This window comes from Cervus canadensis, chromosome 18 (assembly GCF_019320065.1).
Source record: "Cervus canadensis isolate Bull #8, Minnesota chromosome 18, ASM1932006v1, whole genome shotgun sequence".
NCBI classification, from domain to species: domain Eukaryota; kingdom Metazoa; phylum Chordata; class Mammalia; order Artiodactyla; family Cervidae; genus Cervus; species Cervus canadensis.
The window spans coordinates 51157757-51183611 of record NC_057403.1 but is presented as its reverse complement, the minus strand read 5'-3'; the positions used below and the strand labels follow the sequence as shown (position 1 = coordinate 51183611).

At 58.7% G+C, this 25855-nt stretch overlaps 3 protein-coding genes across 4 annotated transcripts; 1 reads left to right on the top strand and 2 right to left on the bottom strand.

Moving 5' to 3' along the window:
• Window positions 1-132: 132 nt before the first annotated feature.
• APRT (adenine phosphoribosyltransferase) lies at window positions 133-5796 on the bottom strand. The gene is made up of 6 exons (XM_043435447.1): window positions 5778-5796; window positions 2353-2485; window positions 2140-2246; window positions 951-1084; window positions 620-698; window positions 133-502 (listed from the first exon to the last, which is right to left on the bottom strand). The coding sequence occupies exons 2-6, from the start codon at window positions 2430-2432 to the stop codon at window positions 360-362; spliced, it is 543 nt and encodes a 180-aa protein (XP_043291382.1). The 5' UTR covers window positions 2433-2485; window positions 5778-5796; the 3' UTR covers window positions 133-359.
• GALNS (galactosamine (N-acetyl)-6-sulfatase) lies at window positions 3097-19038 on the bottom strand. Of its 2 annotated transcripts, none has more exons than XM_043435444.1 (14): window positions 18806-19038; window positions 15550-15673; window positions 14890-14964; window positions 14509-14629; window positions 12500-12643; window positions 11829-11895; window positions 11515-11642; window positions 11092-11231; window positions 9870-9973; window positions 9495-9631; window positions 8908-9010; window positions 7210-7331; window positions 5778-5895; window positions 3097-3984 (listed from the first exon to the last, which is right to left on the bottom strand). In XM_043435444.1, exons 1-14 carry the CDS (start codon window positions 18920-18922, stop codon window positions 3898-3900), a joined length of 1587 nt encoding a protein of 528 aa, XP_043291379.1. In that variant the 5' UTR covers window positions 18923-19038; the 3' UTR covers window positions 3097-3897. The 2 variants fall into 2 exon arrangements, with proteins under 2 accessions (XP_043291379.1, XP_043291380.1); XM_043435445.1 differs by having other exon boundaries at window positions 14509-14611; window positions 18806-19036.
• Window positions 19039-19153: 115 nt separating this feature from the next.
• Window positions 19154-24249, top strand: TRAPPC2L (trafficking protein particle complex subunit 2L). The gene is made up of 5 exons (XM_043435448.1): window positions 19154-19271; window positions 20435-20607; window positions 21546-21633; window positions 21750-21829; window positions 22630-24249. The coding sequence occupies exons 1-5, from the start codon at window positions 19239-19241 to the stop codon at window positions 22673-22675; spliced, it is 420 nt and encodes a 139-aa protein (XP_043291383.1). The 5' UTR covers window positions 19154-19238; the 3' UTR covers window positions 22676-24249.
• Window positions 24250-25855: the final 1606 nt, after the last annotated feature.

Sequence of the window (25855 nt, the reverse complement as noted above, 5' to 3'; positions counted from 1 at the left end):
GGAAGGCAAGTTGGGCTGCCCCTGTGTGTGCAGACAGCTCACGGGGCTTGAGAACCACCGAACACTAACGTCAGAAAGTGCTCAGCCTGCCTAGTGGGCCCTTTCACCCAGTCACTGGGAAGGAGACTCTGCTCTAGAAAGTAATTTATTCTCATTCCATTATCAACCAGCTGGCAGCTCCTGGCCACAGGGCTTCCAGAGCCCCAGCAGGGCCTCAGGGGCAGCCCCACCCTGAAGAAAGTCACTCAGCTACAGACACAGAGCAAGTCCAGGTGGGCAGCCAGTGCCCCCTGGTAGCCAGTGGGGGTTGCTCCATCTGCCCATGCTGGTCCTCTCTTCCAGGTGGCTTAGGGCTGGGGTCACTCGTACTGCAGGAGGGAGAAGAAGGGCACAGCCCCCAGCTTCTCCCTGCCCTTCAGTGAGGTCAGCTCCACCAGGCTCACACACTCCAGCACCTCAGCCCGCAGCTGGCCCAGCAGCTCACAGGCTGCGCACATGGTTCCTGGTGGGGGAAGAAAGGTACCATGGAGACGGCCCCTAGGAAACTAGAGCTGAAGCCTGTTCCCACCCCCACACCAGGCCCCGCACCAGGCCCACTCTGCTGGGGAAAGACCCTCACCACCAGTGGCGAGCAGATCGTCCACAACCACCACCTTCTGCCCTGGTTCCAGGGCATCTCTCTGGATCTCCAGTTCAGCCTGCAAAGGAAAGTGGACATATAACCTCTAAGCGTCCCCAAAACAGCCTTGGTACACACAGCTGGGGAACTAACAAGGGCCACCTCCTAGGCCCAGTTCTGACCCACCCTGTCTCCTGGCTGTGTCAGCCTGGCCTGGCTCCTCAGCCTCTCTGAGCTCCCATGTCCACTCCAACCATGGCGGCTCCACTGGAGTCCATGGCTTTCCTTTTGGGAATGCACGGTCCACGGAGGCAGCCCCCAGCCTTCTCACCTTCCCGTATTCCAACGCATAAGAGGCGCACACGGTGGGGCCTGGCAGCTTCCCTCGCTTGCGGATAAGAATGCAGCCCAAGCCCAGCTCCTGGGCCAGGGACGGACCAAACAGGAAACCGCGTGAGTCTAGGCCTGTAGGCGAGACCTGGGGTGTTGGGGGAAGCCGTGTGCTACAGCAGCATTGGAGTCCCTATAGGTTAGGGCTGGATAGTGACATGTAACCATCCTGACACAGGACATATGGCCTTGTTGGCTCCAGGTGAAAGCCCAACAATACCCATCAACTTTGGGGATGTTAACAGATTCCCCTATCACCCCAGGACTGCTCTTTGCTGGAGAGTAAGAAGTCAGGAGTTGGGCAGGTGCCACTCCACACAGCCGTGTAAATAGCCATGTGGCCTGGGGTAAGTCACCTGACCTCTCTCCAAAGTTCAGCTGCTCACCACTGGTTGGTGGTACCTGAAAAGCCCTTTGCAGATGGCTCAGCATCTGCTCTAGGAACTTCAAGTCCAGAAGGAGAGGCTGTGACTGCACCGGCCACCTTGGGGATGGACTGAGCCCTTCTGGGGGAGCTGAGGGTCTCCTCCCCACCTGGGAGTTTTGGCTAGGGAGGGAGGCTTTTGGAGGAAAGACTCCACCTCTGCTAGCTGGAGCCCCTCCCAGTCCCAAGGCCCAGCAGTGGCCCCTTAGGGTATTCAGGAGTCAAGAGAGGGTCAGGGATGGGGCTCTCAAGGAGACACATAACCTGCCAGGGTCCTCTCGGATCTCCTGGGTTTTCCTAAAACCCTCCACTGGGTACAAGGCCTGGCACAGGGCAGTCGCTCCATACGCAGCAGTAAAAGAACAAGGAAGTTAGTCAGAAACCCTCTGGGTAAAGTCAGCCCGGGAGCCCCATCGGTCCAGGGCTGGGGCAGGAAACCGGGGTGCCTATCCTCAGCCCGCCGCCGGCAGCCACCGAAGAAGCCGTTCCCAGGCCGCTGAAGGGGCCTATTGCCCCACTTAGGATTGTGAAGTCGGGGGTAGGGCAACGGGTCTGTTCTTAAAACTTCATTGGGGGCGTCCGGTAGGTCGCCCCCCGCCAAAACCCTCCCCAGAGTAAAGAACCCTCGACACTGCACCCTCGTGGCGTATGCGCGCAGCCTCGGGGAGGGTCCGGGGACCCAGCGGACGCCCGCCGCTCCACTTGCCCGCGATGTAGTCGATCCTGCCACCGTGGGTCTTTTTCAGGTGATTCGCCAAGAGGCTGATGGAGGCGCGGAAGGAGGCGGGGTCCTTCAGGACGGGCGAGATGTCCCTGGCACGCGAGGATAGGCCTGGTGACTGCCGGACCCACGCAGAGCCCACCGCGCCCCGACAGCCCTGGCCGCGCGGCCCCATCAGTCCCTCCCGCCGCCCGTTACCTAAACAGCACGCCCGGGATGGGGAAGTCGGGGAAACTGCGGATGCGCCGCGCCACCAGCTGCAGCTCAGGATCCGCCATCGCCACTTCCGCGCGTGTCGCGGGCACGAGGGGCTGGCTCGGCGGCTCCGCGCCTGCGCGGGGTTGGAACAGAGTCCAGAGGGCGGGGTCGGACGCTAGGGGCTGGCTCAGCAGCTCCGCGCTGGCGCGGGAGGGGAGGGGCGGCGGGGCGGGGCCCCAAGGAGCTTGGCCGCCTCCTCCCGCAGGAGGTACCGTATTTCATCGAGTGTTAAGTACGGTCGGTTTTAAGACGCTCGCTTGTTTCTTGTGCCCAGAACACAGGCGTCCCCGCCTCAAGGACGTTCGCGCAGGGCCCAGATGTGAGTCCGGGTTGATGGAGTACACCGTCTACGCAGGCCCAACCAGAGTTTCGGGGAAATCCTTGCCCGGTTTCGGCAGGTCTTCGGCTCAGCTGTGGCCGCACCAACCGGCCTTGCCCACTCTCCTTTCCTCCCAGAGAGTCTCGGCTGAGCTCCGGCAGCACCATACAAGGGGGCCTTCCCCGCCCCCGCCCCCGGTGCCTGAGGACCGGAGCAAGAAGGGGTGCGGAGCAGGGCCTGAAGGGGAGCAGTTCAGAAGACTCAGGGCTGACGGAGGGGCGAGCCAGAGGTGGAAGTCCAGGCATTTGGCCCATTCCAGCCTCGACCTTGGCACCCAGGGGGCAACCTTCCCTAAATAGAATTTGTTTTTTAAAAAAGCTAAATGCCTGTTACTTTATTCTAAACCCGTTTTCTTCACCATTCCCCAAGTCTTAACAGTAGAGTTCGCAGGGTAGTCTGCAGACGGGAAACCACCCAACGGGAGCAGCCCACAGGCCCTTAGGGCGGGTCCCCTGGAAGCTATGCACAGGCTGGCTCAGGCTCATCTTCAAGCTTTGCCACCCTGGACTCCACGAAGGGAGGGCGGGCGGGGAACCTCTGAGGCACAGACAAGCCCCAGAGTGTCTAAGATGTCTAAGGGAGGTGCTGGCATCAGCAGTCCCCACTGGACTAGGGAGGCTCTGGGTCAGAAAGGCCCTTGGCCACCCCCATCGTGTTCACACCACACCCCTGCACCATGGGGATGGGGAACACGGGGGAGGCACTGGGAAGGCCCTGTGCAGAAGCCAAGGGGCAACACAGGATGGGCAGGCAGCCGCAACACCAGGACCACAATCCTCGAGGGTCTGCATCGTGGCCTCCGGGTCCAGGGACAGAACTCAGGCCCTGGACGAGGCGGCCATGAGGTAGCTGGAGCAGGGTGGGAACATGAGGCAGGTAGCCTCCAGTTCAGGGGCTGCTGTGGGCCCCAGGCAGCAGTCAGGCGGGCCAGGCCGGCTGGCGAGAGACTCCAGGGCTGGGCTCGGGCAGGTCCCGCTGCTGGCTACAGGCGACGTCCGTCTGGCAGGCAGGCAGGGCAGAGGGAGTTGGTGCTCTTCCAGCCGAGGGCCCTGAGACCAGAGGCTTCCTAGCCTGGGGCTTGGGCCTGGCCTGAACCCAGGCTGTCTCTAGTGGGGCCAGGAGCACTTCTCTGGGACAGACTCCGGGGGTGTCAGGCACTTCCCTAACTTTTCACAGCCTGGGGGTGCCCAGTTCTAGGTAATGAAAGTTCAGAAAGAGGACATACAGTTACTCCAAGCACTTCCAGACTCGGTACTGTCCAGACTCATGCCCTGCCCAGGTCTGTGACCTGCCCCACCCTGATGGATGGATGCCACAGTGTGGAACCACCTGTCTCATCTCTACCTGGCCTGGAAGCAGCTCTGTGCCCGAGGCTGGCACAGGAGACACTGCCCTGCGGCAACCCGGTATTAACAGGGCCTGCTTGTCACTGAAGGGGACAGTCTGCTAACTGCCTGGCACCATGGCCTCTGCAGGCCCCCGGGTGGTGGTGGCGTGGCTGGGACAGACTCCTCCCTCCCCATAAGCTATGTAGGCGGTGGCCTTGGTGCCTCTGCAGGCTTGCCCGGCTGCACCTTCTTGTGCAGACTTGCTTTGTGCGGCCATGATTTCCTGGCAACAGGATACTCACATCCCTGAGAGGGAGCCTTTGTGGCTTTGCCGGGTCCCCTGACACAGGAAGTGTGCCCTCCCCAGAGTCACTCCACCCACTCTCGCCCCCCTCAGACCCTGAGTCTGAATTGGAGCATCAGTGCCAGTGAGAACTGCAGCTTAAGCCTCCCCTGCCCTGAATACCGTCAGGTAGCCCCTCTGGATGCACGGCCACCTGGCAGTGCCAGGTTTAGGAAAGGGAGCAGTTCCCAACCTTTGAGGCAGGGCAGAGAAAGGGGTCGGGTGCACGCAAAAGCAGATTCTGGCCCTGGCCTGTGTGCCTGGGGGTCGGGGAGAGTGTCTGATGAGGCCCTAGGGAGATGGGCTGCGAGCTGCTTGTCCTGAGAGCAGAGGACACGATCCAGTCTACTCACTGGTCCAGAGGAGCTGGGTGGAGCAGAGTGTGGAGGCTGGGGAGCGCTTTGCACACTGGCGAGCACATCCACGTGCCCACATGTGTGTAAGCCGCTGAACCCCTCGTGGCAGTGCTCGCTTCAGAGTCCGAGCCCAACCCCCACTGTTCACTCACTTGGGAGCCATGGCAGTTCTGGCTGCGCCCAGGAGGTGGCGGCAGCACCCCTCAGGTTGGCCCCTCCCCATCTCCGGTACTGTCACCAAGAACCCTTGGTCTCTGAGCCACCTGGCGACTGCCGCTACCTGGAGACCCAGCCCACAGGAGACCGTGTGCTGGGGTGGGGACAGCACCGTGTCCAAGACGACGAGACGGGCTTGGAGGGGGCACCAGGGGCTCCACCCTGGGTAGGGGTCTCTGAGCCACTGGGACCTGAGGGATCTCGGTGGTCCTGAGACGGGGCTCTTCTGCTCCATTGCTGAGTCCAGGGGCCAGAATGCCAGCCTGGTGTCCTTCCAAGGGACGGGGAGGCCCTGCTGGCCCCTGCACTGAATCTTTCCCTGTGAGCCCTGGATGTGGACCACAGTGACCAGGCCACCCCCAAGGCCAGCTGCCCCAGGTACTCCTCAGCACTAGGGAATATATTCAACATCCTTTAGCTTTTGTCCCCCTCCCCAACCCAGCTCAAGGCAGTAGCTTGAGCTGCACATCCATCCTCACAACTCCAGCAGGGTTTGGTGGGGGTGGGTGAGGAGTGGGGCTCAGCCTGGCTGCACCCCAGGCTATCCACCCAGCCTGTCCACACCCACATCCCACACGGGTTTGGCTCGTCTTGCACCTGCAGAGAGGCCAAGAGACCCCGTGTCGCTCCTGTGAGGTTGGCGCCAGAGCAGCAGGAGGGAAGCGGGGCTCATGTCTGAGGCAGACAGCTCAGCATGCACGCGGCCCTGGGCCGCCCCCACACTCCATGTACAGACCACTCACCATGACTGCCCGGTTGCACACATTGAGCTGGGGCTGTCCGGGGACCAAGGCTTCCTGGTGCTGCTGGACGACCGGGGTGATCCTGCGAAGGGCATCCAGGTACTCGATGCTGGCAATGCTGCAGGCAAGCGGCACCAGGTCACGAGGTGGGGGAAGGGCAGAGCGAGCTTTGTAGCTCACTCAGGTAGATCAGGGTGTGGGGAGACCGAGGGGACAGCCCTGCTCCAGGTGCCACCATCCGGCAACCTGCCAGGAAGACAGGCTGGGGCTGTGGCCCCACCTTGTCCTGCCTGCCCTCCCTGAGAGGTGGGCATCCAGGGAGCCGCCCCACAAATGAGGGTTCGGGCAGAGCCAGGGGCCCAGGACAGTGGCTGCAACTCTTCAACCTGCTCCTCAGTTGGAAGCCCGGGAGTGCTGCCCAGAATCGGGGGGCTCTTTCCTCTCTCAGGGTCTCTTTTAATCCTCTGGCCCAAACTCCTTTTTCTTGGGGCAACTGGTCCTGCCTGGCTGGACCGAGCCCACGTGGCTCCTGGGCCCTCGGTGTCCTGCTCTGCTGGCTGCACTCGTCCCACCAGCTCGTCTCCCCAGGATCCTGTGTGACAGCATCAGGGGCGACGCCTGGGAGACCGCGTGCTCAGTCCTGCATACTTCCCGGCCAGGCGGCAGCTCCAAGGGCTTCTTGCCCAGAGCTCTGTCCCCCAAGTCACTCCATGCAAGTTATGTGGTCTCCCCACTGGGGGAGCCTGGTATCCATGCTGGGCCCTCTGCTTGGGCCAGCGACCTTGACAGTGATGGTGGGGTCTCCTGGGGGCACAGTGGCAGGTGTGTTCCCTGGGACCTCGAATTTCAGGGGATACCATCTGGCCAGCTCACAGCCAGCAAGGGGCAGGGCTCGCTGCTGCTGCCGCCATCTAATAGGCACTTGTATTGGAAGTCACATATCTCCCTCCCTCTCTCACACAGACACACACACACACACACACACATCTGCCATCCAGGGCGGGGCTCAGATGATGTCTCTCCTTATACCCCACCTGGAGACCTGGAGGCCCACATTGCTCATCTGTGAGGCGGGCTAAAGGCCTGGGGGCTGCCGGGGGTGGGATCGTGTGCCCCACCCCTGCCATGGCCTGGCTGGAACAAACATTGGGAACAACAAGTGGGTGCTGGGATGTGACTCAGGGGAAAGCCCAGTGGATGGAAAACTATGGGGTGCAAGAGAGCAGGGCCAGTGACTCACTGGCCGTGACCTCTGGGTGGCCCCAGAGGGCAGTCAGGCTGCCAGAGGCCCCGCAGGCACAGGGCCTGCCATCTGCTCTTGCCGGGTCTCGGCTCCATACTGGCTCCCAGGCCACCTCAGCCTGGTTTTAACCTCCAGCCTCGGTCTCCCCACCTGTGCGAGCGTCCTGGGCCCCTCAAGCCCCTGGCCCACCTGAGGGGGAACCTCTCTCCGGGGTCTCGGCCCAGGTGGAAGATGAGGGGCAGCTTCGTGTGCTCCTCTTGTGAGTGGGTGGTGACCCCTGAGACGTTCTGCCCGGGACAGAAGTCAATGCCCTGAAACGAGAGGTTGGGGGGCGTGCAGGTGAGTGCTCTGTCTATGGGGCTCCTTGAAGCGGAGCAGGTCACAGGACAGCAGCAGCCAGTGAGAACCACAGACGGAGCTTTCCCACACCCGGCCCAGAGGTGCACCACCTGCCCCGGGCACCGTCCCCTGGGGCTTCGGTACTTTTCTGTGGGGAGGGGTGAGTCTCTTAAAAATATTTTAGTCCACATTCTAATTTCTAGAGCAAAGCGTCTCATGTCCACCCTATGGGCCTTGTAGCAATGAGGTACATGGCAGCCAGCATTCGTCCAAGACCCCTTGGCTGGCTGAGGAGGGACTACAGACCTGAAGCCAGAGGAAACACAGGTGATCCCGACACCCGCCTTTAACAGGAGTTGGAGCATCTGCTCCACCAGGCTTAGGGTCCAGCCCTGCTCCACGCCCTCCAGGTGGCCTCTGCCCTTGGGTTCAGCCTTTGATGCTCGTGTGAGATGGGGTTCCTATGCCAGTGAGTCCCCCAGGCTGGAAGGCTGCCCCCCAGGGCTCCCTGACTTGGTTCAGGGAACCACCTGCTGCTATCCTGGGTAAGTCAGGTGAGGCCAGGGCAACCCTCCGGAAGGACTGGGGACCCTGGGGCCCCGTAAGCAGCTGGACAGTGGTCTCCAGCCACTGTTGGACATCGTTTACAGGATCTGGAGTAGAGTCCTGACTGGGCATGTTAATCCTGAAACAGGGCTGGGGACACAGTGGTGCTCCCTGCTGCTTCTGACAGGCGACCCTCCCAGCACCCATGTGTCTCTCCTGGCCAGCCAGTCAGCAAGTATTCTGCGGTTCAGTAAAGCAGGAGCCCAGGAGCCTAAGAAATTCCACTGTCTGCACCAAGCCATAGACCCGAGTCTGTCTAAGCTGCTGAGGGCGGTGAGCATGGACACCCAGGTGGGTCCTGAATGGGTGACCCTCTGACCTTCTGGGAGCAGATCAGCTGGAAAACAAAAATGGATTTAATGGTGGGAGAAACAACCAAGTTTAGTGTAAAAAAGCTGAGCAGTTAATGGAGAAGAATCCAAGTCTAGACAGAAGACACAAATTATAATTTGGATGCAAATCAAATAAGCTATTTAATTAAGAGCCCACTAATTAGCATTGGATTTTTCTCTTACGACTGCTCATGGGAGGGAGGCCTTGCCCAGGGGGCATTGCAGCTGAGCACTGCCACCACGCAGCCCAGCCAGGCAGAGAGGGGTGTGGGGAGACCCACCCAGCACAGCGCTGGCTTCTGGAGGGCAGGGTGGAGGGAGGGAAGGATAGAGCAGAGCTTTGCCCTTGAGCTAACCTTGTGGGTTTAGTCCATAAATGCAGAAGATCCTGTGAACACACAGACCCTCCCTCCTGCCTCAACCCCCAGGCATCAAACACCCTAGGAGGGGAGGTCACGGACTTGGTGGGGACTGGCATGGCACAGCCCTTCTCCTCCATCAGTCCGGCACCCAGTAACTGACCCAGGACACCCTCAGATGGCTCCCAGGACACCATGCCAGGGGTACGGAGCCCTCCCCAAGATGGCTCCATGGGGCCGAGACCTCTCACCTGTTTGAACTCCTCCCAGGAATTAGTCCAGGTCCAGAAGTGGGCCTTGTACTGGCCGAGCGTCACCGCCATCAGTGTGTTGCCGCGGTAATAGAATATCGGCCTGTTGGGGGACCAGCAGGGTCAGGAGAAATGGTCCCTGGGCTCCGAGGGAGGTCCCCCGGGCAGGCCCATGATCCTTGGTTCCGGGGAGGCCAGCAGCGGAGTGAGGGGGTGGTGCCTGGGCTTGGCAGGTAGCCTGGCCGGGAGGACCATGGCGGCTGGCACCCCCACCCCCTGCCCTTGCGGTAACAAGCTCTCATGGCAGGTTTTTAAGACAGAGAAAAGGGAGCAAGCTGTTCACTCCCGGCCGTAAACCTGCTCCAGCTATGCTTGTTCACAGCAGCCAGGAGAACTGATTTTATTTGAGCACAACAGTAGCTGGTCTTGAGCTGGAGAAAATGACTTTGGACAGCGCCCAGGAGGAGGTGGACATGAGCAGAGGGTGGTGAGGGACACCACGGGGAGGAGCAAGGCCTCTCGGCCCCACCACGCGTTGCATGCCCAAGTCCCCTGGATCTCACCTCCCTCTGGGCAAGGATACCTACCTATCTGTCAGGCGGCCCTGTAGCATGGTGGGGAGGAGGTCCAGGCCGTCGATGGCCCTGTCCCTGGGCGGCTCTAGGCCTGCGAGGGACAGGCTGGTGGTGAAGAGGTCCATGATGCTGCCCAGCTGGTGGCTCACCTGCAAAGCACACAGCCCTATGCTGCCCAGATGGGCACAATGAGATGCACACATATGTGCGCACACACAGACCCATGTGGTCACATCCTGCAGCGTGTCCACACATGGAGAACAAAGGCAGTCCCTGCCCGATGACACGGACGTGTGGCCTGGTGAGCACAAGGAGCAGGCCAGGAGGGGACAGAGCCTTCTTGCCCAGGATGACCGCAGGCCTGGCACGAGGCCCGCTCTGACTCACCTGGCCGGCAGGGATGTGTCCAGGCCACCAGGCGATCGCAGGCTCCCGCATCCCACCTTCAAACGTGGTCTGCTTCCCACACAGGAAGGGCCCATTGCTGCCACCTTGGGAGACAGCTGCCCATCAGCCCATGTGCCTGAGTCCCCAGGGCCACACACACCCTTCCAGGAACTTGACCTTGGGATGTGACTGTGTCCACCTGATTCCCTGCCCGGCCCTTCAGAGGTAACACAGCTGAAGCACCAAGGTCACCTTGGAGACAAAGGACCAGCCCTGGGGTTCAGGCCTCAAGTTCAAGGTCAGAATGCCTGGAGATGGCTGTGACCTAGAGCTGTGGTTGTAAGGTTGTACCCCTGTGGACAGCGACCATGGATGCACAGAGCATGTAGACTGTTGGTGAGACGTGAAATGTGAGACAGTCAGACCCCCAAGCCTGGCAGGTGCTGGATCCTTAAATGCCAGTGTGCACAAGCAGCTCCTGTGCGCTGGGCTCTAAGGGGTGCAGACCCCATGTTTCTGACATGCCCCACTCTGAGCAGGCGGTCCTTGAACCTCTGGGCAGAGGGCAGTCAGCCCAGTCCTGGCTAACACTGCCCGTGACAAAGGGAGGCTCCTGCCCCCTGGGGACCCCGGGGACGGGGAGATGAGCACAGCAGTGCAGCCTCTTCCAGCAGCGACCCCGTGGCTCATCCCTTCCCTGCAGCCCAAAGCCCCCTCACTGGTTGGCACAGGGCCAGCAAGGGTCACTGGCCAGTGGCTGATGAAGGCCATTCCTTGCGTTTCTCCAGCTGCGGGTGGGTACACGGTTGTCACCGTATTGTCCTCCCCCCACAGCTCCTTCTCGGCCAGTTGCTCTGGTGCCATCCCTGAAGATCCCCAGGCCCCTCTCTGCCCAGGACTCACAGCTGCAGGGTCTCCCAGGGCCTCCCCATGCAGGCCCAGCCCTGGAGGGTTTCCTGCTGTCTGGGACCTTCCTTACAGAGCTGAATGACTCAGGTCCTCCTGGGACCTCCAGCATTTTTTAAAAAAAAGGACAGAGAGACACGTCACCACAGGGGTGTGAAACCCTTATGGGACTGTGAAAAACCAGGTGTAACAACCTCCCTCCACGATGTGGAAAAGCCTCAGACCTGAGCGGCCTGGAAGCCAGGCGTCTGAGCAGGCCTGCAGTGGGCCAGGAGCTGAGGGGCCCCAAGTGGACCCCGTCTGCTGGGCCACCTGCCTTGTCTGGGTGCAGAAATGAGGGCGGCACCATTGTCAGATGTGAAGAAAACAAAGGTGTTCTCTGCGATGCCCAGGTCCCGGAGGAGATGCAGGATTCTCCCGACACTGTCGTCCAACTCACGGACGGCATCCCCGTACCTGCGGGAAGGATGGGGCGGTCAGTGGGGGCTAGCGGCGTCGGGACCCGAGGGCGGTCGGAGCCTAACCTCAGGGGTGGAGGGGAAGGGGCACACGGGTCAGTCTCAGGTGGAATCGGGGTAGCACCGAGCCCTCCGTCCACCCCCTGGAAGAGGCACAGATGCTTTACCATCCACAGCTGATGGTCACTTGTGACAGTGACTCTGCCCTGCAGGTGATCAGACACGGCTAACCCTCCCCGCTCCCACCCTGGGGGTCCAGGTCTCTGGGGCCAAGGGCTCACCGCCCTCGCTGGCTGGTGCCCAGGAAAGGCTTGGAGGCATAAACGGGCGCATGTGTAGCATCGACAGCCCAGTAGAGAAAGAAGGGGCGGTGGGCTGCCTGCTGCCTCTGAATGAACTCCAGCGCCTCCTGAGGAGAAGGACGACGGTCATCCCCACCCGAGACCACCCCGCTCCCTGGCCCGGAGCCCACTCAGCCCTGTCATCCCTGCCCGAGACCACCCCCTCCCCAGCCCAGAGCCCACCCAGCCCCGTCATCCCGCCCAAGACCACCCCCTCCTGGGCCCAGAGCCCGCGCAGCACTGGCGGCCATCACCTGCAGATAGATCTGGGTGAGGTTGGCTTCTCCAGTCTTCAGGTTAATTGGAAATTCTTCATAAAATCTGAAAACAGTACAGACGCAGACAGAGATCAGCCTTCAGTGCAGGGAAGCCCCATCCCTGATCTGGAGGAAGTCAGAGCCTGGAAGGTCCCAGATCCTGGGGCACCAGGTCAGGGTGGGGCTGAGGCTGCACCCCTGCCTGGCAGACAGGCAGGACTAAGAGAGGAAGGGGTGGGTCCCTGGGGCTGTGGCGGGCGCAGGGCCTCTCTCTGGAGTGCAGGGGGGCGGTGCTGGGTGAGCTGCCCAGCTGTGTGGTGCACTGACGTGTACTGAGCTCCAACAAGATACAAATAATAAAAAGGAACAAAGAAAGGGAAGTTAACCCAAACCCCGCCCCGCAGCCGCCTGATGGTCATAACAGGTGGTCCTGCAGCTGATGGCTCCTGGACAGTGGCTTGGAACGAGGCTGACCATCTGGAATGCAGCCCCCTGGCCGCTTCAGGGGTTGGGCCTGAACCCTAGTAGCCGAGTAAAGCGTCTGGAGCTCCCAGCACATTTCCTGAGACAGTTAGAAGCCCCTGAGGTGGCGCGCTTATCAGTCAAGGCTCACAGGACAAGTCTGTGCATGTGGAGGAGCTGGTGGAGCGGAGACCAGGGCTCGATACCTGCCAACCATCTCCTGATCCCGGTACACAGGGATGTTGGGCCTCGTCTTGTCATCGTAAGGTCCAAAGTGACAGTTGGGGGATCCAAACCACTCGTCGAATCCGTGCTTCAGGGGGTGGAACTGAGGCCGGTGGCCCAGGTGCCTGGAGACAGTAACCCAGGGCACTTCAGGGAGCTCCACAGTGCAACCATCCTGGCCTTCGGAGAACAGCTCAGCAGACAAGGTCCAGCCAGCCCAGGGCGAACTGAGTCTGGCGTCCTGAGGCCGCAGCCCCTCCCTGCTTGGCCACCCAGGAACAGCAGAGGGGAGCACACCCTGGGGCTGCCTGGACCAGGTCTGGTGATTGTGCTCGATGCCCGGGCAGGAGCCAGTGGGGACAACAAGAGAACATGGCGAGATGCCTGCAGGGTGACAGCCCAGCTGTTTCCTGAGGCTGTGCTCGGCCCCACCCCCTGCTCCCACCCAGGGGCCCCTTCCCACGTCGGGTCCTTCTGCCAGAGACCCTTGAGAAGGTACGGCTTAGGGAAGTGGTGTCGGGGCAAGGTGCCCCCACCCTGGGAAGTGGACAGGTCTCCTAGAGTCACATCTGCAGGGTTGCTGGCACAGGCCGACCCCAGGTGACCATGAGCTCGCCGCACTGCTTGGTCACTTGGCCAGGATGCATGTGGCCGGGGCACCAGGGCAGGACAGGGCCAGAGCTGAGTTGGCTGGCAGCGGAATCTGAGTGCCTAGGCAAACCTATCGGTCCCCCACTGTGGGTCCTGACCCGCTCTGCCTCCAAGAGACGGCTGCCAGCCTCTGCAGCCCTTGTGAGGGGCGGGGTGGGGGAAACTCGCACTGGCTCCGCCCTGAGCTCTCTGCAGAGGTGCTTCCTCTCTGGGCCGCAGCTACACAGCAGGGCTGGGCCTGAGTCCTTCAGCCCAAATGGACTTCACAGAACAGAAACAACCCTGAAGGTCCAGCTCATGTGAAGCTGTTGATTCAAAGAGCCGGTCCCGAAGCAGCTGTGGGGTCAGCACTGTCTGCAGAGCCCATCTTCATGCTGGCCAGGGCTATCCTGACCCCAGCCTGTCCACCTCCCCGAGTCCATGCCGGCTGCTTCTCTAGGCCCTGCTGTGCCCTTGCCTGCTCGAGTCCGCCTGCCTCCAGAGCTCGTGGGGACAGGTTCCCCCACCAGCTGGGGTGGCCCAGAGTCACTGACCATGAACGGAAGACTGCTGGACCAGGGTTGAGCTGCCAGGCTGGGCAGGGAGGAGCAGTCATCACAGGCACTCCCCCTCTGTGGGTACAGCCCTGGCGCGGCCCAGCTACCATTGCCCCAGGCCTTCCCATCTCTGCCAGGGCCATGCAGGCTCCCACAACCCTCATGCCCTCTTCGGCTCCGCGCTGCAGCCACCACCCTCTCCCAGCTCGTCAACTCAGCAGGGTGGCTTCCGCCTGGTCTCAGGAGTGAGGAAGTGCTCCTGCTCTTCCAGACTCCCCGACTCGCTGAGTCTCCTCTCCTGGCTTTTGCAGACTCCACCGCCACCATAACAACTGGGTTGAACAGGGGCCCCCAAGAGGTGCAGATGAGGTGCTTGAGAAGGTGCGTGCCAAGGGGCTGAAGGGGAGAGGGTCTGAAGCACAGAAGCAGCAAAGGAGACACAGTCAGGTCTGGAAAAGCAAGGGAGGCTTCCTGTAGGAAGGCAGGCCTGGTCTCTGATGGGTCCAACAATCAGGGGAGGGTAGAGAGGACATCCGACCTCTGCACCAACCTCCAGGGCCACGCAGGGGGGCGTCCCTGGGGAGCAGGAGAGGAGACACCTCACAGCCACCTAACCGTCACCCCGATGACCCAACCACACGACCCTCCACCCCTGCCTGCTTCCTGGTTTCACTACGAGACGGAGCCTCCTGATGTGTCCTCCGTGACGGCACGTGTGTGCAACGATGGGGCTGCTTCGGTGGTGCTGTGCGGCTGACACCGCAGCCTTGCCACGGAGCTGGCTGGTGGGGCGTGGGACTCACCACTTGCCCACGATCTTGCTGGCGTAGCCGGCCCCCTTCAGCAGCGCCGGCAGCAGGAGCTCCGAGTCCGGGATGCCCCCCACTATCTCCTGCGGAGTGTAGGCTGTGGAGCAACGTAGCCCTTGAGCCGGGCACAAGGGAGGCCATGCACTGTGAGGATCGAGGGGCAGAGCCCTGGTGGGGGTGGCACCACCCAGGCACTTTTCAGGTCTTCCAGCTACGTCTCACTGTCAGCACTGTTACCAGGGCGGGACGGGCAAACATCGGAGGGGGGGGGTCCGGACCTCAGGAAAGGGCCCACCCCTGGGGTCTCTGGAACACACCCACCTCCAAGGACCATGTGAAACCCCAACAGGTAAGGGAGCCCGCCCTGGAGCCTACCGTTCCTGGCGTGCCCGTTGGTGGTATAGAAGCCACTGCGGATGGGCAGACGTCCGGTGAGCAGAGCTGCCCTGGCTACGCAGAAGGGACACAACAGAAACGTGTGTCACACATCCAGCCTGAGGCTGGCCCTGCAGTGCCTGAGTCCCAGAAGCCCCTGGAGAGCCAGGTGGGCGCACAGCCTCCCGCCTTGTGCTCTCCAGCTCCTGAGACAGCCTGTGGGTCATGGCCAACACCCCCAGGATTACTTCTCATCCTGAGATCAGAGATTCTCCTCACCTGTAGGGCCCCCGCACCTCTGGCTGACAACCACTTCCCCAGCCCAGTGCCTCCTCTGAACGAGCCGCTGAACTCAACTTCATGAATGAACAGCCACTGCCAAGGTCCCCACATGCTCCAAACCCTTGGTGACCTCTGACAGCTCCATTGGCCCCGTGTCCCTCACGGGGTGGATCCTGGGAGCTCCCCAGTGCCAGGATCTGATGGACACCTGAGTCAAGGCTGCCCCTCTACACCCCTGCCCCATCCCCATGCCTGCCCGCTGTGTCCCATCTCCTGGTCTGCAGGTCCCCCCACCCTGCCTCACCTCACTGCTGTCTCCCTGCTCCATGCGTGCCCCCTGCCCCCACGCCCCGGTGGCCTGAGCCAGCCCTGACTTACACGGGGAGCACAGGGGGTTGGCTGTGTAGAAGTTCGGGAAGAGCATCCCCTCCGCAGCCATCCGGTCCAAATTCGGGGTCTCTCTGGAAGGTTCTCCATACACCCCCAGGTCGCCCCACCCCATCTGCAGGAAGGAGCATGTGGAGGTCAGGTGAGAACACAGCCAGAGCTGCAGCCCCTGGTGCCCCGACTGCGGCCAGGACACAATCTGACGCTTCCCTGGTGCAGATGTCAGCCCACATGCTCATGGGGCACCAGCATCAAGACTCCCCTGCCCTCCACAGAGACATGGAGGCCGTCTTACTCCACGGGGCAAACTCAGATTTGAAAACAGCGGTGAGGGCCCACAATGCCAACCCAGTGAGGCCCTGAGACCTGCAGTCCCTCCTGAGCTTGCCACCCAGAGAACTGAGCCGGCCTGCACCCAGACATGGGGCAGATGTCCACAGCAGCAGGACTCCCGACAGCCCTAAGGAAATGCCTGAGTCCATCACTGATCAACAGTGGACAGAACATGGTCTGTCCACCCAGTACTGGGGTGAACAGAGGCCCCCCTCAAGTTTCTTTCCATTGAGAACCTGTGAACATAACCATATCTGGAACATAAGATGTATCAGCCTGCCTACACCTGTGCAGAAGTCAACCAGACTCCGGCCCTGCGGTTCCCTTCCAGCCCTCCACCTTGCTTTCCTTAGTGGGACATTCAGGGCTTCTGGGCAGGGGCCACACGCGGCTATGAGGAATGATCATGCGTGTACATGTGTGTGTCCACGTCAACACACATGGGAGGAGGCCCTGGAGATTCAGGATACTGTGGGGACGCAGAGCCGGTGTTTGTACAGCCCGGCCTCACACTTTCCAGGAGTCATGGGGGCCTCCTTAATCCTGTTTTACAAGTAAAGAACAGACACACACACAGCGCTAGGGTCCAGGTGGGCAAGAGGGAGCTCTGTGCCCCCACGCCCTGCCCCGGCCCACCAGCCACAGAGAACGGAGGTGAGCCAGCACCACTGAAAAAAGCTACTCAGCATCTTCTGAGGGCTTCCACGAGCTGACGCCTACTGGCCCTGCGCCGAGTCTGAGGACCTGCTGGGGGGCACCCCCAGGCCTGATGACTGGAGGGGTGAGGCCGGGTGAGGACACAGGACTGCGGGGGCCTGAAGCCTGTCTGGTCTGGAGAGCCGTGTTCCCCACTAATGTTCAAGTTGCTTTGAATGTTTTCTAACATTCGCTGACCAGGACAGAGATCTCCCCAACTTCTCCGGGCTTCAGCTGCCAGAGTCACAGGAGGAGATGACACAGGAGAGGTGGGGGTCACCAGGGTCTTTTGGCCTGCTGTTCCTGGTTCCTGGGGCCCACCCTGGGCACCCAGGTTGATAGTCCCCCGGTCAGCCCCCTTGAGTTAAGACGTGCCCAGCATCGGTCCCCCTCCACCGCTCAAGGAATGCAAGAGAGACCAGGAAGCCACCCGCTAGGCCTGTCACCCAGCAGCTCCGGTAACAAGCAAAGAGAAACAGTCAGTGTGGGCGCAGGTTCTGTTTTGTTGTTTTAGCTGAGTGGAGCCTTAGTTGCTGTACATGGGATCTTCCATCTTTGTTGCATAATTTGAAATCTTTAAAAAAAAAACAAACTTTATTTGGCTGTGCCGAGTCTTAGTTGCAGCACGCAGGGTCTTCATTCTTTGTTGTGGCATGTGAACTCTTAATTGCGGCATGTGAGATCTAGTTCTCTGACCAGAGAATGAACCCCGGGCCCCCTGCATTGGGAGTGCAGACTCTTAGCCACTGGACCACCAGGGAAGTTTCTAGGTTCTTTTTTTAGCCGCATAAATCCAGGAAACGACCATCTCAACAAGCCTGCAGCGTCCGTCTTCACTAATGAACCATCACCTTGGGGAAGGGAGAGGCAGAAGTGGGAGAGACTAAGGGCTCAGCTTGGTTCAGCCTCGATGACTTAAGTACTTAAACAGCCTTCCTGCCTGGGAACCTGAGCTCTGAGGAGGCTGACCGCAACACAGCAAGCATTCCCAAGATCCACGTATCGGTTATGAAGCAAAGTTTCCTAACCAGCCATCAGACGGGCTCCCAAGGAGAGGAGCTTTGGGGCCCCTTCGGGAGCCAAGGTGTCTGAACACCTGTGACTAAACTGAAACACATTCTACCTCACCTCTGAGAGGAGCCACTACATATTGGTGGCTCTGCAATCTTTTCTAGCTTATCTGAATGTTGTTAGCTTTTTGTAATAAAGAATTAGGGATCCCCTGATAGCTCAGCTGGTAAAGGATCCGCCTGCAATGCAGGAGATCCTGGTTTGATTCCTGGGTTGGGAAGATCCACAGTGGAAGGGATAAGCTACACACTCCAAAGAATTACTTTGATAATAAAAAATGTTGCATGATATATACTTTATGTCTTTTTCTTGTACTAGATGTTTGAAATCTGAGCATTTTACACACACAGCACCTTGCAAATCCGACAAGCCAGGAGCGTCCAGCAGCAATGTGAGGCTCATGGCCTCAGCTCGGACTACCGGGAGTGTCTTTGCTGGCCTTTTGGGGGAACTTTGAGATATTTTTACTCATGACTCTTCTGACACTAAATATGTGTGGGAACCTCCATTTCACTCACCCAAAATACATTCCTGGCTTTCCTGGGAAGGAGGACAGGGACCGAGTCATAAAGAAGCTGGGAACGTCTTGGTTTAACCCCAGGGTTGGCTCACCAGAGTGACCAGGGTGACCTGGGGCCACACACATGCTCAACGGGGGACATTCCTCTGGTTCAGTTCTTTACCACCCCACAAAGACCTGACCTTTGGCCAGAAATCCCAGCAGAGGCAGAGCAGCCAGACCAAGCAACGCTGGTCCAGTAAGGCAAAGACAGCAGAAGGGACTTTCAGGGCAGTCAGGACGGGGTCTCAGTCAGCTCTGCACTCTTTTTCTGCCACCAACGCCTGGAGAATTGGAGGGCAACAGGTGAGCATAGGTCCTGGAGACCTGGTCCTCACGTGGCCAGCATCACAGTTGGTCTGGGCTGCCGCTCAGACCTTCCAGCGCGGTGTGGGGCAGGGAGGGGGCAGTGGAGGCGCAGGGCAGAAAGGTCTTCTCCTGGTTCGGCCCGCAAATGACCACCTCACTTCAGCTTCACTCATGAACAGCCAGACATGACCCCCACACCGCTGGCCGCCCTTCCCCTGCCTCCTACCCCGCGCCGAGCGCAGCAGCCCTCCCCGGATCCCGGCTCGCGCGGACACTCACGTCGTCCATGAGCAAGAGCAGGATGTTGGGGGGCTGAGGGGCGCCCGTGACCCCCAGCTCCGCGGCGCTTAGCACCAGAAGCAGCCGCCACCTGGTCGCCACAGCAACCGCCGCCATGGCAACCAGGCCAAGTGCCACTGACCCGGGAAGCTGCAGGAGCCAGACCCGCGAAGCGAGAGGTCCTTCCGGCCTGGCGATGGGGCGAGGCCACGCTATCTGAGTAACAGGAGGGGCGGGGTCAAGACTCTTGGACTAGAGTTGGCGGATAGGGCGGGGTCAGGCCCACTGAATACCAGAAGAGGCGGGGCAAGGTCGGCTGAGTGACAGGAAAGGCGGGGTCACGGCCGACCGAAAGACAGGCGAGCGGGGCGGGGCCTGGCCGGCTTCGTGACCGGCGTCGTCGTCACGTGACGCGGCCGGTCGGGCTCCCAAGATGGCGGTGTGCGTAGCGGTGATCGCCAAGGAGGTGCGTACGCGGGCTGCAAGGGCCGCTCCAGCGTCACCTTCTTTCTCCGCCTTCCCTCCTTCCCTGCCTCGGGGACTCCAGAGGGTGGGCTCTGGGACTTTGGCTAGCCTGGGTGGCCGGGGCGGGCCCGGGGTAGGCGCCGCGCAGACCTACACCTGTCGCTGCCGGAGCGTCACAGACCGCTTCCGTCCCGGCCCTCGCTCCGCCCAGCCATCGTCGGCGGGCTCTGTGGTTTCCTGCTCCGGAGTCTAGCCGTCCACTTCGGTCCGTCGTGCTCCGCCGCGCGCTTCCACCGGCCGGGCCATCGCTCACCCTCCACCCCAGACGACTGACTCGGTTTTCTCCGCTCGGCAGCCACAAATGTACCGTGGCACACCCCTGCCTAAAATCTCAACATTGGCTTCTCATTAGATTCACGTCTGAATAACTTTCCTCCCATACCAGTGACATCCTTCACTCCAACCAACGGAATTACTTGCAGCTCCCCTGGCAGGCTGAGCTCTCTCACTGGGTCTTTACACCTGGGACCCCTCCCTCCCTCTCTTCCACTCCCGTTCTCTCCACAGGCCACCATAGATTTCACTTTCTGTAGAAAGCTCTTTCTAAATCCTACGATTGAGCTGCGTGGCCATTCACCCGCCCCTACTACAGGGAACCTTGGTAGCCTCATAACCTTTTGTTAAGACCAGGCTTCTACCAAAAAAAAAAAAAAAAGACCAGGCTTCTGAGGCTGTTCTCCCGTGAAGCTCCTGTTATGCTGGGCTCTGTGCTAGCACGTGCTGCATTATTTGTTGGTGGGTCTGTAGACTGTCTCCTTCACCCGATGTCATCCCTATCAGTCAGGGTAGAGGCAGTGTTGTGCACACTATATCTGTGCAGCACCAGGCCTGTGGCAGCCTGGAAAGATGCTGTTTAAACTCCAGGGTTAGGTTGCTCCAAAATGGCTCTGCAGAGATGGAGGTCTGAGCTGAGCCTTGAAGGGTCTAGAATGAGTCTGCCAGCACCTCTGCCCAGGTGACATTTGCAGGAGTTGGCATTTTGGGAAACAGCCAGTATCATGGGATTAGGAGAAGGGCACCCGCTAGGGTGGGGCCTTGTTTTCTGGGCCTGTGCACCCAGGGTGGATCTTCGTCACTTCAGCCACCATCATCCTTTTCTTGCAGAATTATCCTCTTTACATCCGCAGCGTCCCCACGGAGAATGAGCTCAAGTTCCACTACATGGTGCACACATCCCTGGACGTGGTGGATGAGAAGATCTCTGCCATGGGGAAGGCCTTGGTGGACCAGAGGGAGCTCTACCTGGGCCTGCTCTATCCTACAGAAGACTACAAGGTGTATCCTTGTGTCTGTCAGCGACTTCAAGTCGGGATTTCCTGCAGTCACGGGGTGCACTGTAGCATCAGGTTCCCTTGAAAAGCATCTTATAACGTCACTTGGAAAGGAAAAAAGATGTGGGCTTTTGACCAGTGGAGAATTAGAGCAGCTTGAGACCAATTAAGACTTCATACCCTTTTTTCTTTAGTTAAGAGGATGATGTGGGAACAGCCAGACTTGAGTTGCCTGAAGAATTGTGACAGTCCTCACTTGTCCCTGGAGTTTGTGGAGGGACTGGGGACTCTCTAGCGTCATGCCTGCAAGGACGCCTTCCTGTGCCGTCCCAGCAGGACCACCGCCTCCTGAGCCAGGGGTCATCATTCACTCATCTCTTTTTCAGGCTCAGCCCCACCTGTCACTCTAAGATCTTGACCAGGAGAGATTACTCCAAAACCCATGGAGTTCAAAGACATTCCAACAAGTATTTAATAGTAATGAGTTTGCCCAGTGTCACTGCCTGGGAGCCACTGGTTCACAAGACAAAGTGGCCTTTAGAGGTGTGGGTACCTTAGGCAGACTGCACCTCGTTTGTGCAACCTCTGGTTTTGCAGTTAACTCTCTGGGGCTGGGAATTGATGCACAGAGAGGGCGAGGTGCCCCAGGGTTTGGGCAGGTCGCCCCAGGGCTTGAGTTGTGACAGGCCTTAGTTGCCTGCCCTCTGCTCCTCCAGCAAACACCGAAAACTGTATAAGGAAGTGTCCGGTCACACCCGGCGTGGCCCTGTGTCCTCCTGGCACTGCGAGACAGGCCCAGCCCAGGGCTGGTGTTGTGATGCAGGTTGTCATGCACCTCCAGAGCAGCTGAGGAGCTGGGGGACATGTGCAGATGGCCCTGGGCTCACAGACTCTGCAGTGATGAGTCCCTGTGTTATGAGCGAATTCCCTAACCAGCTGTGCAGATACGGTTATGTGACCAACTCCAAGGTGAAGTTTGTCATGGTAGTGGATTCCTCCAACACAGCGCTCAGAGACAACGAAATCCGCAGTGTGAGTATGGGGACTGGTGATTTGATTTTCCATGTTTCTTTAGAAATGCTGAGAATCCCCCAGCGTGGTGGCAGCTGTGCGTCCGTGTGAAGTAAACATGTTGTTGCTTGTTTCAGATGTTCCGGAAGCTGCACAACTCCTACACAGACGTAATGTGCAACCCCTTCTATAACCCCGGGGACCGTATTCAGTCCAGGTGGGCGTGGCGCCTTCTCTGGTAACCCCTGCCCTGCTGAGAGGCAGCAATTCTGAGAGGGATGGAGAGAGGGAAGGTCTTTTAAAGCAACAGGCACTGTGCCTCTAAGGCAGCTGTTCTGAAATGGCAGAACCCTCTTTTCCCAAACAAACACTTACATGGATCTCCAACATGTGAAACAGAAGGGGAGTTGGGGAGCAGGGCGGGGGCAGAGCTCATCCATCTGGTCTTCCAGGTGCGCCCAGCAGGTACTGGGGCGCCTCCCCAGATCCCAGTGAGGGCCCAGGCATGTGGACAGGAGCCTTCCGGGAGAAAACGTTCTCTTGCCAGTGCTGATTTTGTCTTTGACATTGAACTTGGATGATTAGAAAATTAAATTACAGATATCTTCCAAATAGCCTTCAGGTAAACACAGACAAAACACTGGAACGTCAAAAATAATGTTTCCCAAAGAAGCATTCATGTGTATGTGCTCCAGAACTGCTCCTGGGAATTCCCTGTGTTTCCAACAGGTGACTCCAGCCAGACCCTTCCTGTGGCACCTCCCTTCAGTGGTGACACTGTGTCTTAGGTCATCCGGGGTCCCACCCCTGACTGGAGACCCAGCCAGGGCAGCTCTGTGGAAAGTCACACAGGGGTGAGGCAGGAGACTCAGATTCTCACCACCCAGTGTGGGAGGATGCACATGCGGGCTTCAGCCGGCTTCACTTACCTGGACCTGGGAGACTGACATCTCTGCCAGCCAGGGATGGAGGGCGGGTGTAGGTCTGCCTCTTTGATTGGTCTATTTCTTTCTACAGGGCCTTCGATGGCATGGTGACTTCCATGATGATCCAGGTCTGCTGAGCAGAGCTCTGCAGCCCCTGGCTGGAAGGAATGGTTCTGTACATAACCGCATTATCCAGTTGTCTGTTCATCTCACTTGCCTCTCCTGGGGGTCGCCGGGGGCAGGGCCTCATGCTTGGGGCATGTTGACTAAAGGTCTTGTGAGATCAGCTTTGGGTTTTTTCTTCTGAGACAGCAGAGGCTTTAATTAAAGAGAGTTTAGGGACTCCCCTAGTGGTCCAGTGATTAGGACTCTGAGCGTCCACTGCAGGGAGCCCAGGTTTGATCCCTTGTGGGGAAACTAAGATCCTGCAATCTATGTACTACACCCCAAAAAAAGAGTTTACCTGGGACTTTACAGGGGACAGAGCTGATCAGGGACCAGATGGAACAGGAACTCTTGTTCCCACCAGGCATGAAGGGGCAGGGAGAACCTGGTGGCAAGAGCTTCTGGAGCTTGGAGCCCTGAAGAGGCTGCGAAGGGAGGGGCAGAAGACCTGTAGACCAGCCACCCTGCTGCGTCAATGCCCTGGCTGCACCCCCCAGTGACTGAGAAGGTGGGCTTGTCTGGAGGGGTCAGCCTCCTGTGCCCAGAGCCCAGTTAGAGGGGCAGGTGGGATGGCCTGCACACCTTCCCCTGGGGGTGGGGCTTCCCCTTTCTGGTCTTGCTCCACCCTGGAAGGCTGCCTTCCTGAGACCGTTTACCTATCATCTTATCAACTGCTGGTGGACACCAAATGAGCAAACTCTTTGAGAGTCCCCTTCTGCCTCCTCAGTTACTCTGGAGGGGGTCTCTGGCCAGGAGAAAGGTGGCTTAGACTCATTGGGAGTGGGGAAGCTGTGATCTGTGAGTGTTGGCAGCCCAGGGCTAGATCTGGGGTGTATTCTGCTCCGCTTGTCTTTGGGTTTACTGCACAGATGAAATTTTTTTTATAATTACAGAAATTAAAAAAAAAAGAAAAGCTCAGAGTGTATGTGAAAGGCACAAGTCCCAGGTTCCCCACCACCACCAGCCTACACACACACACACACACACACACGGAATCACAGGACCTAGACGAGGGCCAAGAAGTGTGATCAGCAGATATGGGGCTGATGCAGCCATCTTCACATGGGCTTTCTCCCCAGTCCATCCTCAGATCTCTGGTTGAGCTGTTACTAGTAATCTCTCCTGCCTGAGGAAAGGACGAAGCAGGGATTGCAGTTTGCTAAGCTGACATCCATTCTGCCTTGTTTCTTTACTAATAGATCCCCAGTGTTATTGGAGACAATTGGCCAGACAAAATATACTTCCTTATCCTCACATGGGTAGGTCATTGTGGCATGTAAGTGGATGATGTTGGGAAACACTTGCAGGAAAGAGACTTAAAAGAGGGATTTAGCTGGCAGTACCTTCACCTTTTCCCTTCTTCTGTCTTGGAACTTGGATGTGATGGCTGGAGCTTAGGAAGCTATCTTGACAGCATGCAGACAAGATTCATCCTCTAAGGATGGGGAGCAGAAAACTAGGCAAGGTCTGGGTCTTTGCTGACATACCAGTTCTGAATGTTCAGCATTTTTTTTAAATGAGAAAATAAAACCCTTATCTTGTTGAAGCCACTGTTGTTTGGGTTTTCCTGTAGGTGGAGCCAGACCAACCCATAAATGGCTTTACATTTAAGGGTTTTCACATGGATTTCCATTTTCAGCCTGAGAAAATAAGGGTTAGAAGTAATATGCTTGCCTTTGCCAACAGAACTCTCAGATAGTGCTTTCACCTTAACTTCTGTTTTCTTCATACCATGAGGCTGGCCTCAATGAAGGCCGCCTGCCTGCGTCCCCTGCTGCCTCAGGCCCATCCTCCCTCCAGGACTGAGCCCTGTCAGATGCAGCTCCTACTCAGCCCTTGGCTGTTGCACCAGTGATTTCTGTTGAAGTTGGTCTTCCCTCCCTATCAGCATTCCTTCTCCCTTCTGTGTCAGGCCAGATGGGCCAAGAGGATGCTGCGTGTCTTGGCTTCCTCTGGGTACAGCTAAGGAAGTGTGGGTCGGAGCTCTGGCCGCCCATGTGGGCTGCTCAGACCTGAAATCCAAGGGAAAGGAGTGCCTCCCAGGTCCATTCTCCTTGAAGTGGCCATACAGAAGGGATTAAGAAGGTACTTCTGAAAAGGGACCAGTTCCTTGGGGTAGATGCCTGTCAGCAGGTACTTATAGAAAGCAACTTGCAGGGACTTCCCTGGTGGTCCCAGTGGCTAAGGTTCCGCACTCCCACTACAGGGGGCTGAGGTTCAATACCTGGTCAGGGAACTAGATCCCACACACTGCAACTGAGAGTTCACATGCCATAACTAAAGATCCTGCAAGTTGCAACTAACAGATCCCACATGCCACAACTGAGACCCAGCACAGCCAAAGAAATACACGTTTTCTAAAAAGAAAAGCAATGTGCACAGTGACAGTGTGGAGCCTGCTTGCCAAGGAGGGCACTGACCTGAAGTGTGGAGCCGCAGGAGCTGGTGCTTCATGAAATTCAGCTCCAGGGTGCGGTGCAGGCAGCCTGTCTCTTCTGCAGCCCCATAAGTGCACAGGGTCCTGGCAAGGGCCCTGCCACTCAGCCCCTCACACCCATCTTCTCCAGGGGTGGGCAGTGGTGTGTATGTGTGAGCGTGCTGGTGCGTGTGTAGAAATAGAATCTATTCTCTCACACGGTTCTGGGGGCCAGAGTCAGAAACCGAGGGGTTGGCAGGGCTGGTTCATCCTGGAGGCTCTGAGGGAGGGTCTTTTCAGCCTCTCCAGCTTCCAATGATGGCCAGCAGCCATCGTGGCTCCTTGGTTTATGGACACATCACTGCAACTTCTGCCGTCTCCACATTGCTTTCTCCATGTGTCTCATACCCAGTTTGTGTCACTGGGTTTAGGGCCACGCAGCTGAAGCTTAGTTGCATCTGCAAAGACCCCTTTTCCAAATAAGATCACATCTACAAGCACTGGAGATTATGATGCAGACATAATTTTGGGGTGTTGTCATTCATGCCTCTATAAGGACCATTGTGATCCCAGATCAGCAGGGGAATGTGAACCTAGCCTGATGGACACGTGGATGGAGAGCAGAGGGCTACTTGCCCTCCCGAGAGAATGCTGCCTTCACTGGTGCTGTAAAGGGGACACTGGGCACTGGGGACCTTTGGGGCTTGGAGCCCCAGAGCAGCTGTGTTTGAAACTT

What these genes read in the sequence shown, in the direction of transcription:
- APRT (XM_043435447.1), bottom strand. Translation starts at nt 2,432, where the DNA reads ATGGCGGATCCTGAGCTGCAGCTGGTGGCGCGGCGCATCCGCAGTTTC. An exon ending in ATCCCGGGCGTGCTGTTTAG is followed by an intron (nt 2,247 to 2,352) that starts GTAACGGGCGGC and finishes CTCGCGTGCCAG; the next exon opens with GGACATCTCGCCCGTCCTGA. An exon ending in ATGCGTTGGAATACGGGAAG is followed by an intron (nt 699 to 950) that starts GTGAGAAGGCTG and finishes TTTCCTTTGCAG; the next exon opens with GCTGAACTGGAGATCCAGAG.
- GALNS (XM_043435444.1), bottom strand. Translation starts at nt 18,922, where the DNA reads ATGGCGGCGGTTGCTGTGGCGACCAGGTGGCGGCTGCTTCTGGTGCTA. An exon ending in AGCAAGATCGTGGGCAAGTG is followed by an intron (nt 12,644 to 14,508) that starts GTGAGTCCCACG and finishes TACTGTCTCCAG; the next exon opens with GCACCTGGGCCACCGGCCTC. An exon ending in GATCAGGAGATGGTTGGCAG is followed by an intron (nt 11,896 to 12,499) that starts GTATCGAGCCCT and finishes TACTGTTTTCAG; the next exon opens with ATTTTATGAAGAATTTCCAA.
- TRAPPC2L (XM_043435448.1), top strand. Translation starts at nt 19,239, where the DNA reads ATGGCGGTGTGCGTAGCGGTGATCGCCAAGGAG. An exon ending in CCTACAGAAGACTACAAGGT is followed by an intron (nt 20,608 to 21,545) that starts GTATCCTTGTGT and finishes CCAGCTGTGCAG; the next exon opens with ATACGGTTATGTGACCAACT. An exon ending in GGGGACCGTATTCAGTCCAG is followed by an intron (nt 21,830 to 22,629) that starts GTGGGCGTGGCG and finishes TTCTTTCTACAG; the next exon opens with GGCCTTCGATGGCATGGTGA.